At 39.8% G+C, this 27171-nt stretch overlaps 1 protein-coding gene across 1 annotated transcript in view; it reads right to left on the bottom strand.

The window, feature by feature from the left end:
• Nucleotides 1–4283: 4283 nt before the first annotated feature.
• LOC127626028 (dysbindin-like) overlaps nt 4284–27171 on the bottom strand; it is a 33924-nt gene continuing 11036 nt past the window's right edge. The window contains exons 2-4 of the mRNA XM_052101537.1: nt 8780–8929; nt 8545–8679; nt 4284–5187 (exon numbers count right to left, since the gene is read on the bottom strand). Coding sequence (XP_051957497.1) covers nt 4937–5187; nt 8545–8679; nt 8780–8929 — 536 coding nt within the window. The 3' untranslated portion in view covers nt 4284–4936. The remainder of the gene's footprint in view (nt 5188–8544; nt 8680–8779; nt 8930–27171) is intronic.

The following is a 27171-nucleotide window of genomic DNA, read 5'->3' as shown; positions in this document are numbered from 1 at the left end:
TGACTTTCATGAAGACATGAGGGGACAGGGACAGGCCGAAGGGGAGGACCTTGTACTGATACACCTGGTCGTTGAAGGCAATCCGTAGGAATGGTGTGTGTCGAGGTAGGACGGAGACGTGAAAGTACACGTCCTTCAGGTCTACCGCCACGAACCAATCTTGAAGCTGGACGCATGTCAAAACGTGTTTCTGAATCAGCATCTTGAATGGGAGTCTGTATAATGCCCGGTTCAGAACCCGCAGGTCCAAGAATGGCCGCAACACACAGCCTTTCTTTGGCATGATGAAGTGCTGTAGAACCCTTTCCCCATCTCGGCTGGAGGAGAAAGCTCTATCACGTCCATGCGAAGAAGGGTCATGTTCTACGCACGCAGGGTGGCGGCGCTCTCGCCCAGCACCAAAGTGAAGCGGACGCCGCTGAACCAGGGCTGGCGCCTGGCGAACTGAATCGCATAGCCAAGTCGGATGGTCCTGGCCTGTCACTGCGACAAGTTGGAAAGCGTTAGCCACGCGTCCAAGCTCCGGGGGAGGGGCACTAAGGGGACGATCATGTCTGATCTGGGGGTGGGGCCTCGCGGCGGGGGGAGCAGGCGACATCGCATCGGGGAGCGTTGCTTCGACCCGAGGCGTCTGTGCTGAGGGGGAGCTCAAAGCACTTACTTTGCTCTGCGAAACCGGCATAGGGCGGGTTAGCGACTGAGGAGGAGGGCCTCTTGGGCCATCTTGGAGACTCGTCAAAACCGGCGGGACGTAGGTGTGGCCCTGTGGGTGTGGGGCCCTGGCAGTGGGTGCTCGATGTCCGGCATTCGTGACAACGGCGGCTGTGGACACTGATTACGTGACCCAAGGAGTGAGGAAACCGCTCTCTTTTTGACAATGTGGGCACCGCAGCCCGTTCGGAGAGAAAAGGAAACCAAGGATTTACCTCCCAGCCTTCTAGCGGGGGATGGAGTGATCTGGATACCAGCTCCGCAGCAGACGTATCGCTCCCTGGGTCATCCGTCTCAGGGGCAATTAGGAACCTCCTGGGTCCTCGTGCCGGCCCAAGAGATGGGGGGCATCAGCTTCCTGCGGGGGGCTCTACGCTGGGGCCGAGAACTGGGCTCGGTTTGAGGGCATGTCATGTGACCGACTGCAACATTCTAATGTTTGGATGTATATTTTTTAATGAGATGTGACAGCCTTTTCGTGGAAAAAGATTTTCAGTGATTAAACACGGAAAGTGCATCCCAAACACATGGCTTGCCGTATGTAGCGGAAGGGGCAGAGTTACCTGGCTGCATTGCTGGTCTGACAAAACATTTGTAAACAATGGAAAATGTGGCCACTAGTGAAACTTCAGTGAGGACATCACCTTACAAAAGTGAGTTGAATGTTTTGCCATACAAGCTGTTTGAATATCTTCCTTAATTTAGATATAAGTGTTAAACTGTCAAAGTTACACTTAGTAACTTTTGTCTTTGTGTCATGTTGGACTTACACTGACACCAGGCAGCTTGGATGCAGTAGTTTTCAGTTTCAGATTCCTTTGTAGAAATCTAGTGTTCACAGTTAGCCATGATTACTTTAAAGGAATAGTTCATTCAAAAATTCTCTCATCATCTTCTCACTTTAATGCCATCCCAAATGTTAGAAGAATATTTCAGCTCTATAATTTGCAAGTGAATGGGTGCCAGATGTGTGTTCTGCAGAAGGAAATGTCACACACATCTGGGATGACATGAGGTTGAGTAAATGATGAGAGAATTTTCCTTTGTCAAATAGTCCTTTAATCAGTGAGTGAAAGTGTCAAATAACAGGAGGGTTATGGAGATTAAAGGAATAGTTCACCCAAAAATGAAAATTTGCTGATAAATTACTGATGTATTGACTTTCTTTCTTCATCAGAACAGGATTTAAGATTTTTAGGAAAGTATCCCAGGTTTTTAGCTTCATCCAGTGCAAGTAAATGGACAACAATTAAGAAAAAAAAAAAAGCATATTTAGGCAAGATCAAAGTAATCCACACGACTCCAGTCGATCAAGTAATATCTTCTGAAGTTAATCGATACATTTGTGTGAATGAGTGTTTCAGTTACCTCACATGGAGCTACTGTTTTGTATGGTTACTAAAGAATTTAAATGCAGCATGCGTGAGTCATTTGGAATACTTTTATGATGCTTTATTTTATGAATAAATAATTGTGTATTTACTTGTATTTTATGTGCTTGTTATGCCTTTTATATTGTTGGTTGGTTATATTGTTATATTATTGGCTGGGTTTAGGCATAGATGTAGGGTTAGGTGGTCAAAAATATTTATATTTAATTATGTATATTACAGTGTAATGTAAAATAATAACTGACTACATTTCCTTGTCTTTTACATGTTTTATATTGTTGATAAGTGGTTAAGTTTAGGAATGAGGTTGAGTTAGGTGATCTAAAATCTAAATATGAACTTGGTTACAATGTATACTATCATATTGATAAGTATAATGAAACGTGCAAGATAAATCTGATGATTACCGGGCCTGCAACGGAATCGTTAGAACTGAGGCGAGAACAGCATGACTATTACATTTTGATGGTGCAGAAAATAAAGTCGCTATGGTGAAATTTTCTTCATATGACTGCCCTGGTTTTTCAAGATAATGTCTCTGAATGATGTCCCGCTGCATTCCTTTTGTATAAGGTTTGGTCCTGAGAGGAAAGAGCACATTACATTCAACCGGTTTATCATCTCAGGCATGTACTGGCACTGAATTTTTACAAGTACACCTGCTTTTCTAACGTTCTTGCATGCCTAAATGAGCTATTTGAGATGAGCTCAAATTGATGTATAAATGTTTGGAATTCCCGCTTTTGTAAACCGAATTCTACAGATTCAGGCTAACTTCTGAGTTCTAGCATACCATTCCATATTGTTTGTTTCAAAATATCTAAAATTTAATGCAGTTTATACTTTAGACTCTCAATGGAATATCCTTCAAGACCCAATGAAATCTAAATTTAAGTTTTGTGGCTTTAAGTATGTCAGTAAGCTTTGAGGCCTTCTTTATGCTAATGTACTCCCAGAAGTTGACAAAATTTACTTTTAGCAGATATATTTAAAATGTACCATCTTTCTCTTCTGGGAAAATTATTGATGACTTGTGTTTATTTTAATTTACAAATTTTTGTCCAATAAAATGTTGTGCCTTCCCCTTGAGGGCTCCAATATATTAGTGAATATACTAATGTCAGTTAAAACCAAATCAGTTTTTTTTTTTTTTGGTTCGAAACATCTTGCCAGCGTGAATTTTCTGGAAAGCTTCGTACTGGCTTTTCTTAACCTTCAGTGAAACATCTTTTGCCCAGTAGCCCAGTGCTCCACCTACTTCGACAAATACATCTTTTCCATGAAGAAAACGCTTTCTTGTTAGCTCTATAGAAGGACTGTGAATGTATCGGAGCCTAGGTGTTAGCCTTAAAGGGCAACTATTATGTCACTTTTCACAAGATATCATTTAAATCTTTGGTGTGCCCAGAATGTGTCTGTGAAGTTTCAGCTCAAAATACTCTACAGATAATTTATAATTAAAATGCAAATTTTTGGGTGGGATTAAAAATGTGAGTGTCTTTAAATGCCAGTGAGCAGGTGCTCACCGCCCCGTATCCAGAATAGGGCGAAGTTTTGAAATCTCTGCTACGGATAACTAGACATCATAAGCAATATGACTGACAGCAAAATAGTGGTGTTCAGCACTATATGTTTGAACGGGAGTCCGACAGGGAGAGAATCCATCAGAAGTAACAACTTTGAGAATGAATCAGGAAGTTTCCAAATTGTTATTTGAGTTTTTTTCATCAGTTTTGCAATGACGGATGAGCAACGCACACATACACAATTACTGTTACAACATTCACTGTGCGTTATAACGAAACAACACACACAAACCAACATGTCCGTCAGTTGTGTCCGTCAACAGTCGTGGGCAGGGCCTGTACAGTCACTTTGTACAGAATCTGTGAACGGCTTGTTCTGAGACAGTGCTTATGATTATTGGGGATAAAAAAAAAGGACTTGATGGATTTTTATCTTTATAGGGTTGTTGTGCACATTTATTTTCAAATACCATGTAAAAGTGAATTTTGCATAACAGGTCCCCTTTAAAGTCTAATGTTTATGGATGAGCTCCTCGATATGTCTTACCCAAACTTTCTGTTTCAATAGGAAATATGTAAATGCAGGAAATAATACTGCACTTGTGATATTGTTATATACAAATTTTAATTTGTATATTTCACAACACACATTGTTTCAAAGCAGCTTTACAGAAAATCATGCATTAACAGAAAATGAAACTGTAATATCTATAAAGTCTTAAAGAGTCATAATTGTGTAGTTTGATTAAATATGATTGTAAATTTTGTATAAAAATAAATAAATAATAATTGTATTTAGAACCCCAGTGAACATGCTGAAGGCTTTTAATGGGGTCTTCAGTGATCACAAGAGATCACATTAAGATCAGCCTCAATCCTGCACATTTCAATTCTGCAGCTGGCATTTGGCTTTATTTTGATAGCAAAGCATATGTTGTTGTGGACATCAGAGGGAAGACATATCCTATGACCAAAGAAAAAAAAGAAAGAAAGACAAGACCACAACAAAGTATTTCTGACATCTGTATAATATACACCCAACCGTTACAGCTATTTTAACAAAATGTTTTAGTTTTATGCATTTTACGCATTAACACATTTTCACTGAGCAGCATCAGTTTTTGTGAGAGTAAGTAGTACAAAAATGCAAGTGTAAAGAATAAGTACTTTCAATGAGGATTTTACAAGCGTTCATGAAGGTCTTTGGTAGATTGATTTATGGTTAAAACCAGTCAATCTGTGCCTGAAACTGTCTCAAGCTAGGCAAGTAACATTTCCACAACTGTCAGTAGTAAATGAGAAGGCTGTTTATAATAAGAGGGCAGACTGTTCATTGGCTGTGGGCGTCCCTGTTCGCAACAGGCCATCTTCATGCACATCTTCATCATCTGACTGGATGACAGGAGTGTTTGATCTGTCCTCATTGGATGTCTGGCTGTCACAGGTGGAGTTGGAGGAAGTGGACAACAGACGTGATTTAACATCACAAGCATCAGGAACTCTTGAGGACACGCCTTCTCTCTGCAATCCACCCTCTTCAACGTCATTGTGTCCAAGAGCTGTAAAAGGCCATATTAATGGCACTGTTAGCAATAAAATGCTCCTATTACATGACAGACATCACTAAAATAAATTACCTATAGACAATCATCATACCCATCTGGAATAGTCACTTTTTATTCTTTTTTCTTTTTTGTCTTACAGTCTGATATCCAAACCCAGCTTTATTTACAAATTGTGCCTGACAACATTCAAGTAACGAAAAAAAGGCAACAGATCCAAAACCGTTTTAAAGATGAAAAACTAGAATAACAGGGTTTTAAAAAAGTGGTCAAACCCCTGGATTTAATAGTTCGTAGAGCTACCTTAATAATGACAGCGATCGGTCTGTTTGTATATGTCTCTATATATTTGCCCATTCTTCCTTGCAGAATTGTTCGAGTTCAGTAAAAATGCTGGGTGAGTGGCAATGGACGGTCCTTAGTCCATCCACAGGTTTTCTATTGGATTTAGGTCACGGCTCTGACTTGGCCAGTCAATGACTTTAACCTTCCTATCCTTAAGCCACTAAGTTGTTGTTGTTGATTTTTGGCGGTGTGTTTAGGTTAATTGTTGTGCTGAAAGGTGAACCTCCTCCTCATCTTTAGTTGTCGATCAGAGGGCCACAGATTTTCCTCAAGAATTTGGGTGGACATGGCAGCATCCATTTTCTATTACATCCTGAGCCATTGTACAGTCCACACTAATGAGAAACATCCCCACAACATGGTGTTGCTACAGCCATGCAGGGCTCCAGACTAACATTTGAGAGCTGTAGCACCAGTGCCACCAAATTCTACAGATTACTGCAACAAATATTTATTTTGCCCCACTGAAATGCCCACTTCAGAGTAAAGCATTGATTTTGAAATTGTGTAGACAGGGGCGAAAATTTCATCAAAATGTTGGGGGGGACAATAAACATAACAATTCTCAAGAGTAATTTTTGAAGGGGACACCAAGGGGTTTTTTGTTGTTGCCCCGTTTGCATTTGTATTATTTTATTTCTTAAAAATTATTTTAAGAATATATCATTATATTATTTACAATACACATATTTTAATGATATTTTGGGGGGGGGACAACCCTCAGATGGGGGGGGTCCTGACCACCCCCCCCGCGCGATTTCCGCCTATGTGTGTAGATGTACTGATATTACAAAAGTCATCTGTAAAATATAACACCTTTTTTACCTTGACATAGGGAATGATTATAATACAGTCATGTGAAGAAAAAAAAAAGCCTTTTTTTAAACTAGTATAATAATCACAAGCAAATTGGGGGTTTTCACAGAGGCTTTAAACAAATAATGAATGCTGTTTATGGGTGTGTTATATTCTGAAGTGATCATCCTTTTGCCCTATGGCAGGCTAGTGCCTTGCATGGCAGCTCTGCTGTCACTGGTGTGCTGGTGTGAATGGATGTGAATGGAGTCATGTAAAGTGCTTTTAAAACTGCTAAGGTTAAAATAGTGTTATAAGTGCAGATCATTTATTGAATTATGCTATTTTGGAACACAGTCTATGATGAATTGTAGCTGAGCGCTCGTGACCGGTCCACGTATAATCAAACGTGCTCTGTACTGATCTGTCCATTGAGCCGCAGTGACTGACCCAGTTAAAATTGTTTAGTTTGCTTTTTGAGAGTTTGCCATTTGATACAGTATTTCTCATACGCAACAAAAAACCACAGCGTATAATCAGAGAGCAGGCCAACTTTGTAGTCGCACCAGTGTGACCTTTTGCAAAGTCTGTTATGCATCACAGTAGGCGTGGTATGTTCTTGATGAGTGCTGGGTTTGGTTTTCCCAAAATATAGCACTTGGAGTTCAGTGCAAAAAGAATACCATAAAACCTTTTGCCACAGGGCATCAGAATCCTCCAAGTGTTTTTTCGCAAAGTGCAAATGAGACTTTGTGTGGCACTTTTTCAGAAGAGGCTTCTTTCTTCCCACCCTGCCAGTCAGGCCAGCTTTGTGTAAAGCTTGGGAGATTGTCACATGCATAGACTGATCAAACTCAGCCATAATGGCTTATAAAATCTCTCAAAGTTGCCTTGACTTCTTGATAGCTTCCCAATATCCTCCTGGCACACATCAGTTTGGAGGGACGGCCTGGTCTAGGCAAGGTTTTGGTGGTGCCACACATACTCCACTTCTTAATAATGGTCTGAATGGTACTCTTCTGTACCCTTCTCTTAACCTGTGCTTTTCCACAATTTTATCCCAGAGCCCTTTTGAAAGCACCTTTCCAACCATGGTGAATTTTTGAATGCATTACCATGCACAAGTAAAGGAATCCTCATGGAACAACCAGTTTTATTGTTAAGTCATTATGGTATGCGATATGAAAGGTGATTGGTGACCTTAAAAGGTGATTTGAGCAAGTTTGTAATGGTTACTCTTAGGGGATTACTATTACTTATCTATACCAGGTATTTTACTCATTAATATTTAATACTTTTTAATAATAGTTTTTTTATGTGTTAATTTCACTTTGATGTTGAATATTATAATGTGTAAATACGGCTAGAAAATGTTAAATTGAATTTAATTAAATGTCCAGGGTGTAATGTGACAAATGATAAGGATAAATGACATAAGATGACTTTCTATAGGCACAGTATGTGTCCTGAGAAATCAAGCAGACGATGTGTTATTTGTTTTACTGGAGAGCAATCATTTACAATGCTGTTCAACCCTAGTGCAGAAAGGTTTTCAGATATGTCATTGGATGGTGTATGTTACACTGTATGCAAACCAGACATAATACGTGACATTCTGTGGATTGTATGGGCTATGTTCGGTATAGCATTCTCCTTTCTCTACTTCTGCAGTATAGAGCACAACAATGTCTGCTCACTTTTCCCACGATCTTGGTTTCAGAAGTATTTTTCTCATTCATTAAAAAAAAATGAATGGGATTAAAAAAAACTTGTTAAAGAGTTCTAAGACATGAACCAAACCAACCAGCTCCCATGTGAATCACAACATTACAAACTTTGAAGCAAATAAGTATTTGAAAATCAGACAAAGAGAGGATACAAGTACTTTCATTAGGAAATAAACTATGATGAAGTACAGTGTTACGTAATCGAATTAAAAAATGTAAAAATATAAATTTTGATTTATAGTTGTCAATTAAAAGTTTATAAGATTATATAAATTTGGATTGCAGAGATCACAATGCTTCATTTGCAGTGCTTCATGAGAGTGGGTGGTCGCTGCATAGCTCTATTGCAGCTTAAATAGAGCTCAACAGTTGGGATTCAGAAGTAAAAAACATCTACTAGTGACAAACAATATGGCAACCTGTTGACCTGCAGTGAATGCTGTTGGTGCGTATGTCACTTTAAAGTGGTAAGCACTGCAGTATATACCTGGTAGGGGAGAAGCCAGTGCTCCTTCCTCGCCACTGGCACTAAAGAAGACATCCAAAACCTCATGATCAGAGATGTCCATCTGCTCTAGCATATCCACGTTTACCTCCATTGAAGAGATGCTTCCTAACGGAGCTGGAATAGGAGGGTGAAATAATATTTAAGATAAAAAAAAATTATTAAGAACGTTGATTAATGTTGGATATGGTTTGTTTATGAGTGCGTTCACACTTACGTCTCTTATAGTCTATCTGCAGGTGTGCAGAAGATAGGTAGACATCTACATCATGTTGAAACACCTCCTCAAAGAAGCGCTGTCTCTCTCTCAGCCTCATATGCTGGGTTGACTCCGTGTCTGGGACTCTCTGTGTATGCGCTTTCTCCGCTACCAACAACAAGAGGAACACAAAAGGAGAATTTGATTGATTTTTACACCGCTTCAAGGACCGTTTATAGTGACCAGTCAAGCTCTCAAAAGGACTGTTAGGGATCTACGGGTTCGGGTATGGAATGTAGATGGGGAGTAGCGATACACTTCATGTAGGCTTATGTGCAATTTTCTCAGTGATTTTCATAGTTCAGTGAGTTCAGTGTAACAAAAACGTTGTCAACATAAACTTTTTGAATCTTCAGCTTCTTAATACTCAAACATAAAACACTCAATAAAACATGCCAGCCGCTGCGCTCTCATGTCGTTCTCTCTCTGCCTTCCTCTGGCGTGTTTGGCTGTTTTAAGGCGTCTTAAGGTGTTATTCACGTAAAATATTTCCCTCCATTGTAGCTTTCAAACTCATATGGCACTGTTAGACGTGTCATGTCAGGTTTGATGTAGATGGCACACAAATGACACAAAAAGTGTTCATGTTTCTTGAAATTGCTTTCATCAATTTTGTACCTTCTTTTTCGTGACTTGCGTAAATGGTGCTTTCCAGTGCTATTGTGATAAGTGATTGCTAGGGCATTGCTGTTGCTAAAGTTAGTTCCAGTGTATTAATTTAATTGGTTGTAGGCTACCCCAAGGTGCTCGTATTTCACATAACAGCACTGCAATGTTTCACTGTTTGTATCATTAAATTTTCTGCATTTGTACATTAGACATATATCCTGCTTTGGCTTCTTCTGAAACAATTTTTTGTTGGTTACTAATACATTGTTAGATGGTTCAAAAGAGCCCACCCCCAGGTCTCTATGAGTTTCTGCTTCCTTGAAATGGCTTGGTTCCTCCAAAGTCTAAGGGATTTTTTCCCATCACAAACTGTAAACATTATTCCACCAGCAGGGGGCAGAATGTACCACTTGTATACCCTCGATTTCAGTCTTTCAGTTTTATTTCATATCATTAAAAACTGCCTCATCCATTAACATCTACCATGTTTTATTGTCAATTTGTTGGTTCAGAGCATTGCACTGAATATCTATTTTATAACTGCTTCATAATGCAAGCAGCAAACACAACTTGTAGTGTCCATTACCCCTTATTCTATTAATTAATTATATCTTAGTTTATTAATGGAAATCAAATTCAGATCTGCTGTTCAAACTTTGTTTAATTTAAAAAACCCTCTTGGGCCAGCGGAGCAATCTCATTTACAAAGGAATGTTCTTTACTGAATGCTGTGCAATGATGAAACAAACAAACATTTGGGCCATGCAAAAATGGGACACATGAGAATGTGTTAGAGGTATGTGAACATCTTGTGTCTATATGCTCCAGTATGTTTGAGTCATAGAGTTGTAAAACCTTCTTTACTTAAGACTTATTTAAGAAGCTAGAATGAATGTATCTAGTCAATTGGTACTTTAATTCACCAAAGTGGCATTTAAATGATCTCAAAGTCTAGTCATGACATTACTGATGTAAAACAAACAAACAGCACCATCACTATTTGAATAAGACCATTTTTGATCAAATCTAGACAGGCCTCATTTCCAGCAGCCATCACTCCAACACCTTATCTTTGAGCAATCATGCTAAATTGCTAATTTGGTACTAGAAAATCACTTTATATCACTTTATAGACATTATTTAAAACACAGTTGAACGCTATTTGGTTATTTTAAATGAAGCTTAACATTGTCTTTGTGTTTGTTTTTGAGTTGCCACAGTATGCAATAGACTGGCATGTCTTAAGGTCAATATTAGGTCAAAAATGGCACGTCAGTCATTGTTTTGAGGAACGAAGGCTATACAATGCTTACCAAATTGCCAAAAAACGTAAGATTTCATGCAAAGGTATACACTACAGTCTTCAAAAATGAAGTACAACTGGCTTTGACAAGGACAGAAAGAGATGTGGAAGTCCAGCTGTTCAACTAAACAAGAGGATAAGTACATCAGAGTCTCTAGTTTGAGGGTTTTGCCAGGTTGGCAGCCCCTCTGCACTGGCTGGTGGCTGAGGTTGCCGGTCGTAGGCCCAGGGCCAAAGTAGAGTCGAGTTTTGGTGCAACGTGTACTGAACAATGCCAGGCGAGCTTTGAGGGGTTGAAGAGTAGGCTCACCTCTGCCCCTATATTGGCTTATGCTGACTTCTCCCTTCCCTTTATCTTGGAGGTAGATGCTAGCCATGGAGTGTTGGGAGCAGTTCTATCCCAGGAACAGCAATCTATAGCCTATGCTAGCCGCAGTCTTGGGCCCACTGAGCGCAATATGTCAAACTACAGTTCCATGAAGTTGGAACACTTGGCGCTCAAGTGGGCCATGACTGAGAAGTTCAGAGAATACCTGTTAGGGCAGAGGTGTGTCGTCTTCACTGATAACAACCCCCTCAGCCACCTGACTACCGCCAAGCTCGGGGCCACAGAGCAACGGTGGGCTGCGCAATTGGCCGCATTTGATTTTGAGCTGAGGTATCGCTCTGGAAGGAGCAACCGGAATATGGTTGCCCTCTCCTGGCAGTGTCCCCCAACCCAGGGTGAGTTAGAGTCACTGCCTGGCACAGTTCTCCCTGCCAGAGTAAGGCAGGCTGGGAAGACGGGTGATTTCTCAAGCAGTAGTTACGGCGCTGCCCAGTCTGGCTGTGGATATGCAGTCTTTGCAGGAAGAGGATCCTGTTATAGGTGAAGCTCTAATGTTTTGGAGGCGTGGGGTTCCTCCTAGTGCCAAGGAGCGCCATGCAGCTGCTCAAGGCTGTTGTGAATTTGTTACGCCAATGGAGCCCGTTGTGTGAGCAGGATGGTGTATTGCATCTGTGTTTCGCTCTGAGGGGGGCGAAGAAGGATTTTAGCTGGTGCTACCATCGCTACTGCAAGGAGAAGTTTTAACGCAGTTACATCATGAGTATGGGCACCCACTGAGTTAGTGCGGCAGCGGTGGGCCTGACATCTGATGTGGCACAATGGTGTCGTGGGTGTGAACGGTGTCAGGCCGCCAAGGACACACAACCTTTCCATAATAGCTTCATAGGCCATCTATTGGCCTCTAGGCCAAATGAAACATTGGCAATAGACTTCACTGTGTTAGAGCCAACTTGTTCAGTGTTGGAGAACGTGCTGGTTATGACGGATGTCTTCACAATGTACACGTTGGCTGTGCCTACACGGGACCAACTGGCGGAAACAGTGGCCCAAGTTTTGGTGGTGGAGTGGTTTTATAAATTCGGGGTCCCTGGGCATATCCATTCAGACCAGGGCCGGAACTTTGAGTCCTCCATTGTACAGCAGCTTTGTGCACTGTATAAGGTTGAAAAGTCTTGCACCACCCCTTACCATCCTGCGGGTAATGGTCAGTGCGAGCGCTTTAATAGGATGCTGCATACTCTTTTACGTGCCCTCCCTGTGTCTAGGAAGACTGATTGGGCCTTGTGTCTCCCACAGGTGCTTTTCTGCTACAGTACTACCCCTCATCAGATGACTGGCGTTTGGGCAGGAACCACGACTTCCGGTGGACTTCCTTTTGGGTCAAGTTCAGGAGGTGGGTGATGGTAGTGTGCATGAGCGGATGAGGGAACATCGGGCTAGGCTCCAGGTGGCTTTTGAGGGGGCACGGGAACGTTTGAAAGCTGCTGCTGGTCGCCGTAAGGCGCAATATGACTCCCACGTCTGTAATGCGAGTATGGTGCTAGGGGTTGTCATAAAATTCAGGACCTGTGGAGCCCGGTGGTGTATCAGGTTGTGAAGGCACCTATGCCGGGTGGGGCAGTATATACCATTGCACCAGTGGATGATTTGGATACGGTTAGATGCGTTCATCGTTCTGTCTTGAAGACCGGATCCGGAAGGATTGTCCAGCTCCGGGCCACCGTTCGAACCCGCACTGTCTACCACGGGCCGTTGAGGAGGGGGGTATGAGAGCTGCCATGATACTGGGTCCTACATCTAATAGAATTTCAGTTTGGTTTAGGCCATGGGACATTAGCCAGCAATAATCTAGGTTTTGTTGGGTTATCGTCGGGAGACGATTTAAAAAAAAAAAAATCATAATAATAATAATTAAAATGGGGGGTAGAATGTGGCAGGATAAGTGATTTTACCATCCTGTTGGCCTAGTTGGAGTATGGTTTTAGCAGCCCAATGAGGTGGGAGCTACCATACTATTTAAAGACCCTTATTTTAACGGGTGTATACATGTCCTGTTAAGTCTTGGTTCCTCACTTCCTGGCATTTCAGTTTAGTTTCCATTCAGACCGGAGCTGGTGGCGTGCGCATTGTGGCCAGTTTGCGGCAGAGGACACTTTCAGTAACCGCGGCCTTAGCAGGTGGGTGAATGATGGTCTGTACACTGAGCCGCAGGTCTTGTTGTGAACAATCATACAACTTTGCATCTGGTGGTTGCTCAACCAAATTGTACCAATTGCGTGGGGAGTTGAACATCTAATCCTAAAACAAGTCTCTAGCCGAAGATGCTATATGTGACACTGCTGCTGTTTTGCTTACAGACATTTTGTCTCTTTTGTATTGCTTACGGGCATTTGTTTTTGCTGCTTGCTCACCGGCAATTGTTTTGCTGTTATGCTTTGCGGCTCGCTTGGGCTGTCCGGTTATGAGCCTCGCATTTGCTGTGCTGCATATCAGCTCCTATTTGTGTAGTTTGTTTGCCCTTGGTGCTGTGTCTCTTTTTCTTTTTTTGTTTTCTTTAATAGTTGCTATAGTGTCAAGTTATCTTGTGGCTATTGTTTTTTTTATTTGTTTTGTGACCACATAGTGTGAGAGGCGGTTTGTTAATTTGGTGCATGTCTCTGCCTTAAACCTGTCATTTCAGGTTAGTATTTCCCACACTGTCACTTTATACTTGATGTGGTGAATGTTGTTGTGTTATTGTATATTGTTATTTCTGTGTAATCCTGGTCTAATTTGTGTTTCTCTTTTCTCCAGGAGCCAGTGAGCTCTTTGTGGGGAGCAGGGGAGGCTAGCTGTCTTGATTCAGTGGTGTGTTTCACAAGTGTGTTAAGTGTGCCGACACAACTTTATGGTGTGTGTGGTGTTTGACGATTTGGTGTGAATTTGAGGTGGGTTTGGATGATCTCCCGAGTCGGCTGGCCTGCCTTGCTCCTGCTAAGCCAAGCCCTGGATAATTGTTAGTTGTTTTTAAATATGTGCTTCAAGGGAGAGACAACCTATAATTTTATTTTTTTAATTTATATTTTAGTAATGCTGAAGTGTCAATAAAATATATTTTTGTATTGATACTCATGTCTCCCTTTTGCTTATATCTTTGCCTTCAATTGGTACAACTTACCTGTGTGCCCTTTATTGGGAGTTTTTCCCTGGCTCTCCCCCAGTGTGGCGTAGTCAGGTTTAATTTAATTTTGATTCACGTTTCCCTCCAGTTGGGAATGCCATATAAGCAAGCATACATATATACAAATAAATAATGTAACTTTTTCTGTATGCCATGTTGAGCACTGTCCTTGACAACTGACACAGGAGCTCAGCTGAAATAACAGGCCTACCGCTTACAGCAGGGCTCAAGAGTCTTAGAGAATGGCATTCTTTGCTTTCACAAGCCATTAATACATCCAGCCTTACAGTGTCCCACAACTGAACCTTAATTAGAAAGCTCTGGTTGAGCCCAAACTAATTGGATCTGCCTTTTAAACTGGGTCTAAATTTGGAATAATGTAAAGATTATCTGGTGTGTGCTAGGAGAGTTGACCGCATTCAGCTGCTGTCACCAGACGAGCTCTAGACAAGCCTGTCATTTGAAAAATTCTACCTTCACATGTAGTATATGAAGGAAGGAGGACATCGAGGCATCTTACAAAAACCTTGTCTGTTAAAGTGATAGATAATACATTTAAATACAATTTAAAAAATATAATTTACTCACCCTCATGTTCCTAACTATATTACTTTATTTCTTCCGTGGAACACAAAAGGAGATGTTAGGCAGAGTAACAACCTCAGTCTCCATTCACTTTCATGTGATCTTATCAACATGTCCTTTTTGTGTTCCATAAAACAAGATGAGGAAGAGTAAATGATATATATATATATATATATATATATATATATATATATATATATATATATATAGATAGATAGATAGATAGATAGATAGATAGATAGATAGATAGATAGATAGATAGATAGATATAGATATAAAAAATCCTGCCACCCCAGATGTGTAAGACTTTCTTCCTCTGAACACAAGCAAAGACTTTTAGAAGAATATTTCAGCTCGGTAGGTCCTCACAATGCAAGTGAATGGGTACCAAAATATTGAAGCTCTTAAAAGCACATAAAGGCAGAATAAAAAGTATTCCACAAGACTCCAGTGCTAAATCCATATGTTCAGAAGTTAATTAATTCTCCTCCCTATCCAGTAGGTGGTGATATGCACAGAGAATGCTAATCAACAAAAACAAAAGAAAAACGTGAAAGTGAAGATTCATAATAAAAAGGACTTCACTCACACATATATTACTTATGAAAGTATGGATTTAAACACTGAAGTTTTATGGATTGCTTTTATGCTGCATTTTTGTCCTTTTGGAGCTTCAAAATGTAGGTACCCATTCACTTGCTTTGTGAAGATGTAAGTCATACACATCAGGAATGGCATGAGTGTGAGTAAATGATGAGATCATTTTCCTTTTTGGGTGACTATCTCTTTTTAAGCCGTTGTCTGATTGGCCAGCGAGTCAGTTCATGGACTATTCATGCTTTATGAATATAATCTATTTGTACTTTTCATATCTTTAACTCTTCATAAGTTTAAATCACCATTATATGAGACCAGGCACTAAGTACAGCTTTTAGGGACCTTGTGGATATGTTGTCAGAAAATATAAATTGTTAAATATAAATTAGTTCTACAAGATCTGCTGTGCCATCTCTTCCAAGGAACTTTCCAAAAAACTAAGTGCCAACACAACGTGTTTATGTTTGGCAGGCAAAGCAGAAACCTCTCGCCCACTAGCATGTCATAACAGAACACAATTTTAAACAGACAGTCCATTTATTTGACCTATTCATTTTATTACTCAAATGCTTCTCGCAATTGTCTATATTTGACTTTGCATATTTGAAATCCTTCACCCTATTGAAAGCCAGTGTGAGATTGTGGTGACAACATTTCCTTTTTATTTGTTTACAAGAATGAGTCATCATTTGACAGACAGACCTCCACAGTAGGCAGTTGTGTGAGGTTTAAATGCAGTCATTCTCTCTACACTGGTGGCAGCAGTGAGGATGATGGGAGGTATCTAAGGGCCATAGCGCTGTCACTCTGAATAACTAATCGGGTCAGCACTGGCTGACCACCACAGTCAGAAAGGACAGGGGAGAAGCTAGAAGTGACTTGTGTGTCCCTCTGACAGCAGTGTGAGGATCAGTATAATTTGTGTAAGCTTGTGTGTCTGTGTGCACAGGGTTCCTCAAAGTATTTAGATACATTAGCCACACTTGAAAATGTATGAATGACATTGCATTACAGTACATAACAAAATATAAAAATAGTGTAAATATTACACAAACAAAACATTACGAGGTTAGGTATTAAATGATATAACAAATATATGTTAAAAGGCGTATTTTCTCTCAGAATTATTCATATAAGCATACACTCACTAAACACTTTATTAGGAACACCTGCACACCTACTTATTCATGTGATTATCTAATCAGCAAAGGGTGTAGCAGCAGTGCAATGCTTAAAAGCATGCAGATATGGGTCAGGAGCTGCAGTTAATGTTCACATCAACCATCATAATGGGGAAAGATGTGATCTCAGTGATTTTGACTGTGGCATGATTGTTGGAACCAGATAGGCTGGTTTGAGTATTTCTGTAACTGTTGATCTCCTGGGATTTTCACGGGAACTATATTAGGACCATAGTGTTCCTAATAAAGTGATAAGTGAGTGCATATCGTTTTTAGTAGACAAAATATTTGACCTCCTCAGATTAGTCTGGTATTTTGCGGTTACCCCACTCACATTCATGCTCTTTAGAATCTCAATAAGAACTGAATTATCTGAAGGAGGCAAAAGAGATGCAGCATCCCCCTGAAACTTAATCTACTGGTATCGCTTTTGGATAGTGTTATAGCGAAAACTTTATGTTTTACATACTATTTGATTTTATGCACTGCACTTTTTTAATTATCTTATAATTATTTTTGAGGCACTGCAATTGAAAGCAAAAAAATTATGAGACACACCAGACTGAACACAGTGGGACTAAAATAAAGGCTTAAGCTAACATGCTAATGTTCAAATGGCAACTCATTCAACACCTACTGTATAACACTCTCTCTGTAACCTTTAATGGTATCATCTCTTCCCTTTTTCCATAACCTCGTCCAAGCTTAATATTTAAACTAGTTCTGTCAGTCTATTAAAATATTTCATCACGATTAATTCCGACACGCAGCCAACATCTTGTTTTGATTAGTGCTTGCTCTTTCCATGTAATGATACTCCATCAGAATTGTCCAGTAATCGTAAGCTGATGCTTCGAAGGCCAGCTGCAACAGGTTAAAAGTTTAATTTATTTGAACTTTGACTGGCTCATTAGTAGACATTCAGTGGGATAACTCAAACATACTGCACAGCGGTCCCTCATCAGTGCTTCTGTGGTAATTAAATTCCACCTTAAAAAAGCTGCAAAGTACCGTTTGTTCTCATCGTTCTCATCAATGACACACTGTTATGTAACAGTTTGTAGTGTGTATGTCAGTGTAAATTACCTCGGTCACATCGCAAATGTTCTTATTTCAGTCAGTGTTTAAAACTTGCAAAGAGTTAAATAAAATATCAGTATCTCTAATGTAAAAACTGCAGCTTTATCTCATAAAAATTATTTGACTGGCATTTTTGCAAAAATGTTTCAAGGTTAAATGTCCACTAAGGGGCTCTAAAAGCAAGTGTTTTACCAAAAAGGTTAAAGCTCCATGGAGTATTAAATGAACAAAACCTACCTCCCTAACTTAAACCTTTAACCTAAACCTAACCAATAGTGTCATAAAAAGCAAATGCAAAATAATAGAGAATTAACCTAAAATATTTAACATTTATAAATAAATCTGATGTCTCTACCCTAAATCCTACATCTAAACTTAACCGTGTTTTTTGAGAACAAAACAGGCATCCTTACCCTTAACCCCACACCTAATCCTAACCAATAGCGTCCTAAAAGAAAATGTGAGATTAAAAAAACAAACACACAACCACATAATTTTGTGCCACTTCCACTTTCGACTCACATGTCTACTTGTGTGCTGTGCTGATCTCGGGTTGAGTCCAAAGCAACTGTGTAACTAATCCCTTGATAGAATTGCCACTGCGAATGTTCCCTGAAAGTGTTTATGTAGGGTTCTTTAAACGTTAAAAGGATGTCAGGGGGATGTTTTCAGGACTTCCAGTGAAAATCTAGGGACATTTAAGGAACTGTCCCTACCAGTCCTTTGAACGTCATTTTCATTGTACTTTAAAAATAATGAATATTTACATTACAACAGTCCATTTGCAATATTGACACTGACACTTTTAAAGGTGCACTAAGTAAGATTTTTGGCAAGGATTTAGCTGGTTCTTACTCGTCCTATTGGTCCCAGAATTAGTTTGCGGTTTTGGACTCTATACTGACACCCACTGTCCTACTTGCTGTCGGTTATCAAATCTGTTTATCATCTGATTTGTTATTTTTAATCTGTGTTTTTATCCATCTCATATTACACACATCCCTATAATGGACATTCTCCTATCCAATCTTAATGAATTGGAATTCAGTATGATTCTATTAAACCAGGCAATAAATTGGAAAATGCGTTAATCGCGTTAAAGAAAAATGTATGCGTTCAACATTTCAAATTAATCATTTGTGTTAGATTTTTACAGTTCTAATATAAATGTAAGTTCCCCATATGATGGTGTATATACAAAAGGGTGAAAGAAAGGAAGAAGCACTTAACACTCAGCAGACATGTCATGAACAGATGGTTATTGCATAAGCAGTGTTTTGTGACTGGGTCCTTCAAATCTGCCATATGCATATTTGCCTGTGTGTGAAAATAAAACGATGAATTGGTGCTTCAGAAATATCGCAGTTAAGTGCTTTGCTTAAGGGGTAAAAGCTACAATGTTTTAGTTTCATTCCCTTCCAGTCAAAGTGCATATTCTCTGATGTGATTAAGAAAGGAACAAATTAGGAAAACAATTTGATTTTATTGAGCTATTGTCCTGAGAAAAAACATTTTGCTGCCCAGTTTTGCTCTTAGTGTTGCTCTGGTGCGAGTGCAGTGGCACAGTGTTTCTTGCTGTGTAAAAGTACAGCAAATAACCTACTTCCTTCAAAGGCTTAGGATTTTTGGAGTGGCCAGAGGTTTATGCTTTTGTTCTATCATGTCTTCATTCCATCTTCCTGTATGGCGTATCTGCTTAGTTTGGTAATTTGATAGTACCCTCAGGTTCCAGCTGAACCATCTGGTATGCACAGCAATAAAGACGGTGTGAGTGACCACCCTTCCCTTCGTTCCATATTTAACCAAACTGTTCTCAAACTGGCAAGGAAAATGACTTTGGACCCATCTCATGTGCTCTATCCAGAATTTGAACTACTCCCATCTAGTCGATGTTTTTGCACTCCAAGGTTTAGATACAGTCACTATAAGAACTCTTTTATCCCTTTGGCTACAAAACTCCTGAACTCTAATATGAATGAAATGATTGTATGAATGCTATCAATGTTTTTGTCTTGTTACGCAGCGGCACATATATGTATGCTGATGGCAGAGCTCATAAAGATTCCTGACCTCTGGTTAAAAAATAAACTTGTAGACAGTATTAAATGTATCCTGTGTATTTTTAATTAGCTTTATTTTATTAGTAGCACTTGTTTAAGGAAGCATCACTATTACTATTGCTCATACTTAGGGTTAGTGATTTGAATAAACCCATAACCCTAATATCACACTTCAGCACAAAACTCGTTCTACACACAATAAGTTTTACCTGGCAGATGATAAAACAGGCAACAAAAAAAAACATAACTATTGCCCAGAATATCATAGAGACCTGGGGTGGACTCTTTTGACTTGGGCCAGTAAATGTAAGCGCAGCGTAGTTCTAGCGGTAAGACTAGCAGCTGTACATCATTGCACCATTAGCTGGGTAATTCCCAGCCAATCACATGTAAGCCATTGCTTTATAAGTCTGCTCACAATCTATCACATTGCTGTTTCAGTGTGCTAACGTGGCAACCTCCACCACCCCACCACCACCAGTTGTGTCTCGTCCTGCACAGGGGTAGGCTCCTCGCCCCTGCCTCCTATCTCCGGCAGGATATGACGGTTCCGAGTACTACAACTTCGGACCGCCAGACCTATGTCAAAGAGAGACATTACATTTCTGTTTTATATTCCTCAAATAAATGTCATCTTAAATTTCACTCAAGTCTGCGAGTCTTCCTGATAGAAACAAACACCTAGCAATTGCCCAGCACACCATAACAATGACATAGAATGTTGCTAGAAACCACATAGCAACACCTTGGCAACAACCTAGAACACTCTAGGAACCGCTTAGCAACTTGCTAAAAACCACTCATAACATATTAGTGAATCCAATATATATTCAGAATAATAATATAGGTATCTAGATTAATACAGATAGGCACAGTGATTTAAACACCACACTACCTTCTAGGTTCAAAGGAGGATTTTAGACCGCAAACCACACATTTTGAGATAGAAAAGTAACTTTGTATTCAATTTATTTTAGGTATCTGCAGAATGGAAAAATACAACGCATAATCAGGCCTGTATCTGGAAAAAACTAAACAACCACACCAAAGTCTAAAGAGCTCTTTTTCTTGAAGAAAAAAAAAATGTCTCAGTTCTACATGTTCCAATGAGGGAAAATTACTGTACTACCTGGGTAGTTTTCAATCTTGTGATCAATGAAATGATTCAAAGTGCTCTGAGTGTTTGAATATCTTGGATCTGTTCTCAAAGCACTCCTTGTAATCCCGATGAAAAGCTCCACTCCACTAGGTGGCGTGTTGTGATGTTACATGAATCTTTCTGGCTATCCTGATTCAGAATCAACGTTCATCCAATGGAAGCACACTCATAAAAATATAACCAGAGTTGTCTGAACAGTATACCCAAAGAAATGGTTTCTTTTCTCACAACACCTCTGACCATAAACACCCTTTTAACAATTTTCAGTTACTTTATACTTAAATTGTTTAGCTTTGAGTTAATCGCAGTTCAGAGTAGCTATTCACTCTCTGCAAGATGGCGATCAATTGAACGTGAACAAGTCATGCATGCTCAGAAAAAGATAAACACACTCTAAAGGGAAAGAATTCTACTACATTATTTTCACCGATTTAATTTATATTCAATACCCTGTTCATTTTAAAGGGGTTATATCAGCAACCACATTGCAATGCCATGAAACACCCTAGCATTGGGGCAGTGGATATTGCATGGGCAATACAAAATTTAGTAGCTATTATTTTCATTATAGTAATGTACATACTCAACAAGAAAACCACTTAGCTGGTTTGGCTTTGATTGACAGGCCGGTGGTGACATACAGCGCAGTAGTGGATGACAGAGTTAGATTTATCGTTAAGTAGTTTATTACATTATTGATCAGTCAGTGCTTTCTAATCCATCTGATTAAGGGATTGAAAATTAAAAGTGAACGACTCCACCATCAGCTTACTGATCATTCATACAGAGAGTAAACAACCACATGAGGATGAGATCACTCTGGTTTTCTAATCCCTCTTTTTTCACATTGTGTTGTTCATTTAGGAAGGAGTGAGAAAGACTTGTCAGATCAAAGGAGAAGAAAAGCGTATTGTCCTTGGTGGATTGATGTGTCATTCCCCCCATACAAGGCAACGCTCTGTTTCAAACCCCCACTTTTCTTTGTTTGTCACAGTGGGTCTGGCACTGAAGCATTTTGGGGATTATGGTTTAGCGGAACACTAGACATGGCACAGAACCATAAATGCCCTCTCAAACTCATGCCAATTTTTCAGACAATAGGTTGTAATTTTAAAAGATGTTGTCTCCTTATTTACATTAATGTAAAAACACTTTGTTTAAATGGTCATGGGGAAGTGTAATCACTTCACCATGGTTGGAATACTTAAGGCCATGTCCAAACTAATGCGTTTTCATTTGAAAGCGCATTGTTTCTCAACATTTTAGCCTTCCGTCCACACTGAGATAATTGTTTTTGACAGTGAAAACTGAGCTTTTTGAAAACGCTCTCTCAAGTGGATAAATTTGAAGACGAAGGCTTCTCATTGCAGTGTGGAAAGGGAAAAGGAGATATCTGAAAACGGTTACCTAATTGTTGTAATGTGACGCTGTCATGTGATACATTCAACCCAAAACAATCAAGCTGGTGGCACATGCTGTAGCAGTGTTTTTGTGCCTGCTTTTCAAATAAAAATATTGCTTTGTACAACCTTCACATTGCATTCTTTCAAAGGCGATGGGAAATTTACTTGGAATTGCTGTCCGACGACAGAACACAAGGACAATTGCTTTTCAGACCATACATGGAACAGCAATTTTGTTTCTGCATGTGCAGGAAGGGGATTTAACAGTTTTCATACGGTTTAGTGTGGACGAGCAACTTTCCGAAAGCACTTCAAAACAGCAGCGAGGACAGAGAGTGTTTTGAAAACAAAAACCTTCCCCGATGCAAATGATAGCATTAGATGGCCGCTCCCCCCACTCAGGGATGTGGGGAAGTTCATGACATCTTTTGGGGCATTGGGGGAGGTTACGTGCAGTCTGATGCACCTGCTATTACACACACAGCCGCCTGCTTGAACCTGCATCAGCAGTTCACGTAACACGGTTCAGCTGTTGTGGCATTTTTCTATAGGGACCCCTAGTGTCGACACAACGTCGAGTGAGTGACAGAAGGGGAATGTCATGGTTACTGATGTAACCTCCGTTCCCTGATGGAGGGAACGAGACGTTGTGTCCCTCTTGCCAAAACACTGTACTAGCCGCTGAAATGGCCGGACCTTGTCTCGGCTCCTCAGCACAAAACCTGAATGGAGTGGCATTCCAGCTCTTTTTATACCCGTATATCCAGGGGAGGGGCATGCAAATTCCACTCTCCAATTTTCATTGGCCTTTTCACAAAGAATGGGAGGTCTTCAGGGCTCTTAAGAGCGACCCCTAGTGTCACTTCATCAACTCAACTTTTTGTTCCCTCCATCAGGGAACAGAGGTTACGACTGTAACCATGACGTTTTTCTTAATTGTTGGCAGATAGGATGTTCCAAGCTCCTTGGAGAATGTGCAACATTTTACAAATAATATAAATATAATTTATTTAATAATTTATTTTTATATAAAATATAAATAATCTATAAATAAAGAGTCCTATGGATGACGTTTATGCTGACTATTTGTTCATTTTAGAGCTTCAAGGGTTGTATCATCATCCACCTGCATTTTAAGGACCTACTGAGCGAAGATATTTTTAAATTTTTCTTCAAATGTGTTCTGATGAAGAAGGAAAATCAAACACACCTGGGATGGCATGAGTTAATGATGAGAGAATTTTCATTTTTGGGTGAACTAACCCTTTAAGACAAATGTTTTGTGAAACATCTTAAGTGCCCAAAACTTTTACACAGTACTGTACATTTATTTTTGCAACATGGATGAACACTTAATTTCCCAGAATTCTCCAATTTTAGTCTTCAAAATGGGACAAAACAACAAAGTTACCTGTAAAAAAAAATTAAGCTGTGGATAATGTGTAGCACTGTATGGAAAAATCTAAATCTTTTTTAAAAGGCTTTAAATATTTAACTTAGCTTAGAGAAACACGTAATCATTTAAGAAACAATGTACATATCAGGAAATAAATTGGCATAATTTATTTAATTAGTAATGAACAAGTTCAATTGTAAACCTCTGGGACTGAAGAGGAAAAACCCACATTTACTAACATTAAGAAAGAAGTAACCTTAAAAATTATGACTGAAAAATCAGATGATGCTTTCTGTCATTGAAGAATGACGAGATAATGTTTCTCAGGAACCAATTTCAACTAAATTTGACAAGGCGTGTGGTAAGTTTGAACCAGTAATGACTATTCTGAAGGTTTTGAAGGGAATGTGGATATTCAAACCCATAAACCAAATGTAATGAAAACTCTGGATGAGGGATGTTGTATTCAGCTGTAATCATGCACTTTTTGGATACTTGCTTCAATCTTAGACCTCAGAAACAAAGAGAGAACATTTTTCCAGGAAGAGAAAGACTATACATGTATCCTGGATGTATGTGCATAATAATAATATATATATTTACATTTATGCATTTGGCAGACGCTTTTATCCAAAGCGACTTACAGTGCAATTATTACAGGGACAATCCCCCTGGCATAATAATAATATATATATTTACATTTATGCATTTGGCAGACGCTTTTATCCAAAGCGACTTACAGTGCAATTATTACAGGGACAATCCCCCTGGAACAACCTGGAGTTAAGTGCCTTGCTCAAGGACACAATGGTGGTGGCCGTGGGGTTAGAACCTCTGACCTTCTGATTAACAGCCCTGTGCTTTAGCCACTACGCCACCATATATACACAGGCGCATGCAAAAATGTAGGCACCCCTGACAATTTCCATGATTTTCATTTATAAATAATTGGGTGTTTGGATCAGCAATTTCATTTTGATCTATCAATTAACTGAAGGACACAGTAATATTTCAGTAGTGAAATGAGTTTTATTGGATGAACAGAAAATGTGCAATATGCATACAAACGAAATTAGACAAGTGCATACATTTTGGCACCCCAACTGTAATATCACATCAATATTTAGTTGAGCCTCCTTCAGCAGAAATTACAGCCTCTAGACACTTCCTATAGCCTGTAATGAGTGTCTGGATTCTGGATGAATGTATTTTGGACCATTCCTCCTTGCAAAACATCTCCAGGTCAGTTAGGTTTGATGGTTGCCGAGCATGGACAAAATCACCCCACAGATTTTCAATGATATTCAGGTCTGGGGAATGGGATGTGTAGCGTTAGACATTTCTGCAGCAGTCTTTCGCGTCTCACAGTCGCCAAAATGATTAACTTATTCACGGGAGAAAAATCAGATAGAACACCATCGTCTCTTTAGTCTGGGAACTCATCACAACAGATTTGTTTTATTTTTTTTGCGCATGCTTATAACATATACAGTGCACGCAGGCACGCACGTTTTTAATAACGTTACTGCGTAGACTATTTAACATGACTTTGCCACTTATACTGTGAATTATGCTTAACAGGATGGCCATTCCAGAACATTGTACTTGTTACTCTGCATAAATGCCAGAGTAGATTTTGAGCAGTGTTTTGGGTCGTTGTCTTGTTGAAATATACAGCCCCGGCGTAACTTCAACTTTGTGACTGATTCCTCTACATTATTCTCAAGTATCTGCTGATATTAAGTGCAACCCTCAACTTTAACAAGATTCCCAGTACCGGCACTGGCCACATAGCCCCACAGCATGATGGAACCTCCACCAAATTTTACTGTGGGTAGAAAGTGTTTGTCTTGGAATGCTGCGTTCTTTTGCCGCCATGCATAACACCCCTTGTTATGACCAAATAACTCCATCTTTGTTTCATCAGTCCACAGCACCTTCTTGCAAAATGAAGCTGGCTTGTCCAAATGTGCATTTGCATACCTCAAGCGACTCTGTTTGTGGCGTGCGTGAAGAAAAGGCTTCTTCCACATCACTCTCCCGTACAGCTTCTCCTTGTGCAAAGTGCGCTGAATTGTTGAACAATGCACAGTGACACCATCTGCAGCAAGATGATGTTGTAGGTCTTTGGAGGTGGTCTGTTGGCTGTTTTTGACCGTTCTCACCATCCTTTGCCTTTGCCTCTCCAATATTTTACTTGGCCTGCCACTTCTGGCCTTAACTAGAACTGTGCCTGTGGTCTTCCATTTCCTCACTATGTTCCTTACAGTGGACACTGACAGCTTAAATCTCTGCGATAGCTTTTTGTAGCCCTCCCCTAAACCATAATGTTGAACAATCTTTGTTTTCAGGTCATTTGAGAGTTGTTTTGAGGCCCCATGTTGCCACTCTTCAGAGGAGAGTGAAAGAGAACAACAACTTGCAATTGGCCACCTTAAATACCTTTTCTCATGATTGGATGCACCTGTCTATGAAGTTCAAGGCTTAATGAGCTCACCAAACCAATTTTGTGTTCCAATTAATCAGTGCTAAGTAGTTACAGGTATTCAAATCAACAAAATTACAAGGGTGCCCAAATGTATGCACCTGTCTAATTTCGTTTTGATGCATATTGCACATTTTCTGTTCATCCAATGAACCACATTTCACTACGAAAATATGACTGTGTCCTTCAGTTATTTGATAGATCAAAATGAAATTGCTGATCCAAACACACAATTATTTATAAATGAAAATCATGGAAATTGTCAGGGGTGCCTAAACTTTTGCATATGCCTGTATATAGTTTTACTGAATATATTTGACACTGTATTAATACTGATGAAATGCACAGCAATTTATTATACCTGTGTGACATAGTAAAACGTCTCAGGTTACGTATGTAACCCTTGTTCCCTGAAAAAAGCGGAACGAGATACTGCGCTTTGCAAATCGCTTTTGGGAACAATCTTAGTTGTGGATATCTTAGTCTTGAGCTGTGAATATGTGTGTAACATGTCAATGAACATTGACCGGAATTTATTGCCTCGGCTGATGTAATCATTAGATGCACCTGTGGCCAGGCAATAAATGGATGCGTCACCAGGTGTCGTCAGATACTTCTTTTTGAAGAGCAATCCTGGGGCATCCCAGTGCGGCAAAAGAGCGCAGCATCTCGTTCCGCTTTTTTCAGGGAACAAGGGTTACATACGTAACCCGAGACGTTCCCTTTACAAAAAGCTTCACTATGATGCTGCGCTTTGCTAAGCGCTTTTGGGAACGCAATACCCACACCGCCGCACTGGGGCTGTCCGGACTCCTACGGTTGTGAAGTATGCTCACAAGAATGCAAGAGGTCTCAGACATGAGCTTGAGATATTGACTCAAGGGCATAAGAGACGGAGTAGCATAAACATCTTAACCATAAAATTTGATGAATGTGTGCGGAGAGGATCAGTCTGCCGCATCACAAACTTGTTCAGACATGAGCTTGAGATGTCGACTCAAGGG

The sequence above is a fragment of the Xyrauchen texanus genome, chromosome 32 (genome assembly GCF_025860055.1).
Source record: "Xyrauchen texanus isolate HMW12.3.18 chromosome 32, RBS_HiC_50CHRs, whole genome shotgun sequence".
Classification (NCBI taxonomy): Eukaryota; Metazoa; Chordata; class Actinopteri; order Cypriniformes; family Catostomidae; genus Xyrauchen; species Xyrauchen texanus.
Note: the sequence above shows the minus strand (reverse complement) of the source record. Positions and strands in the feature narration are given on the sequence as shown.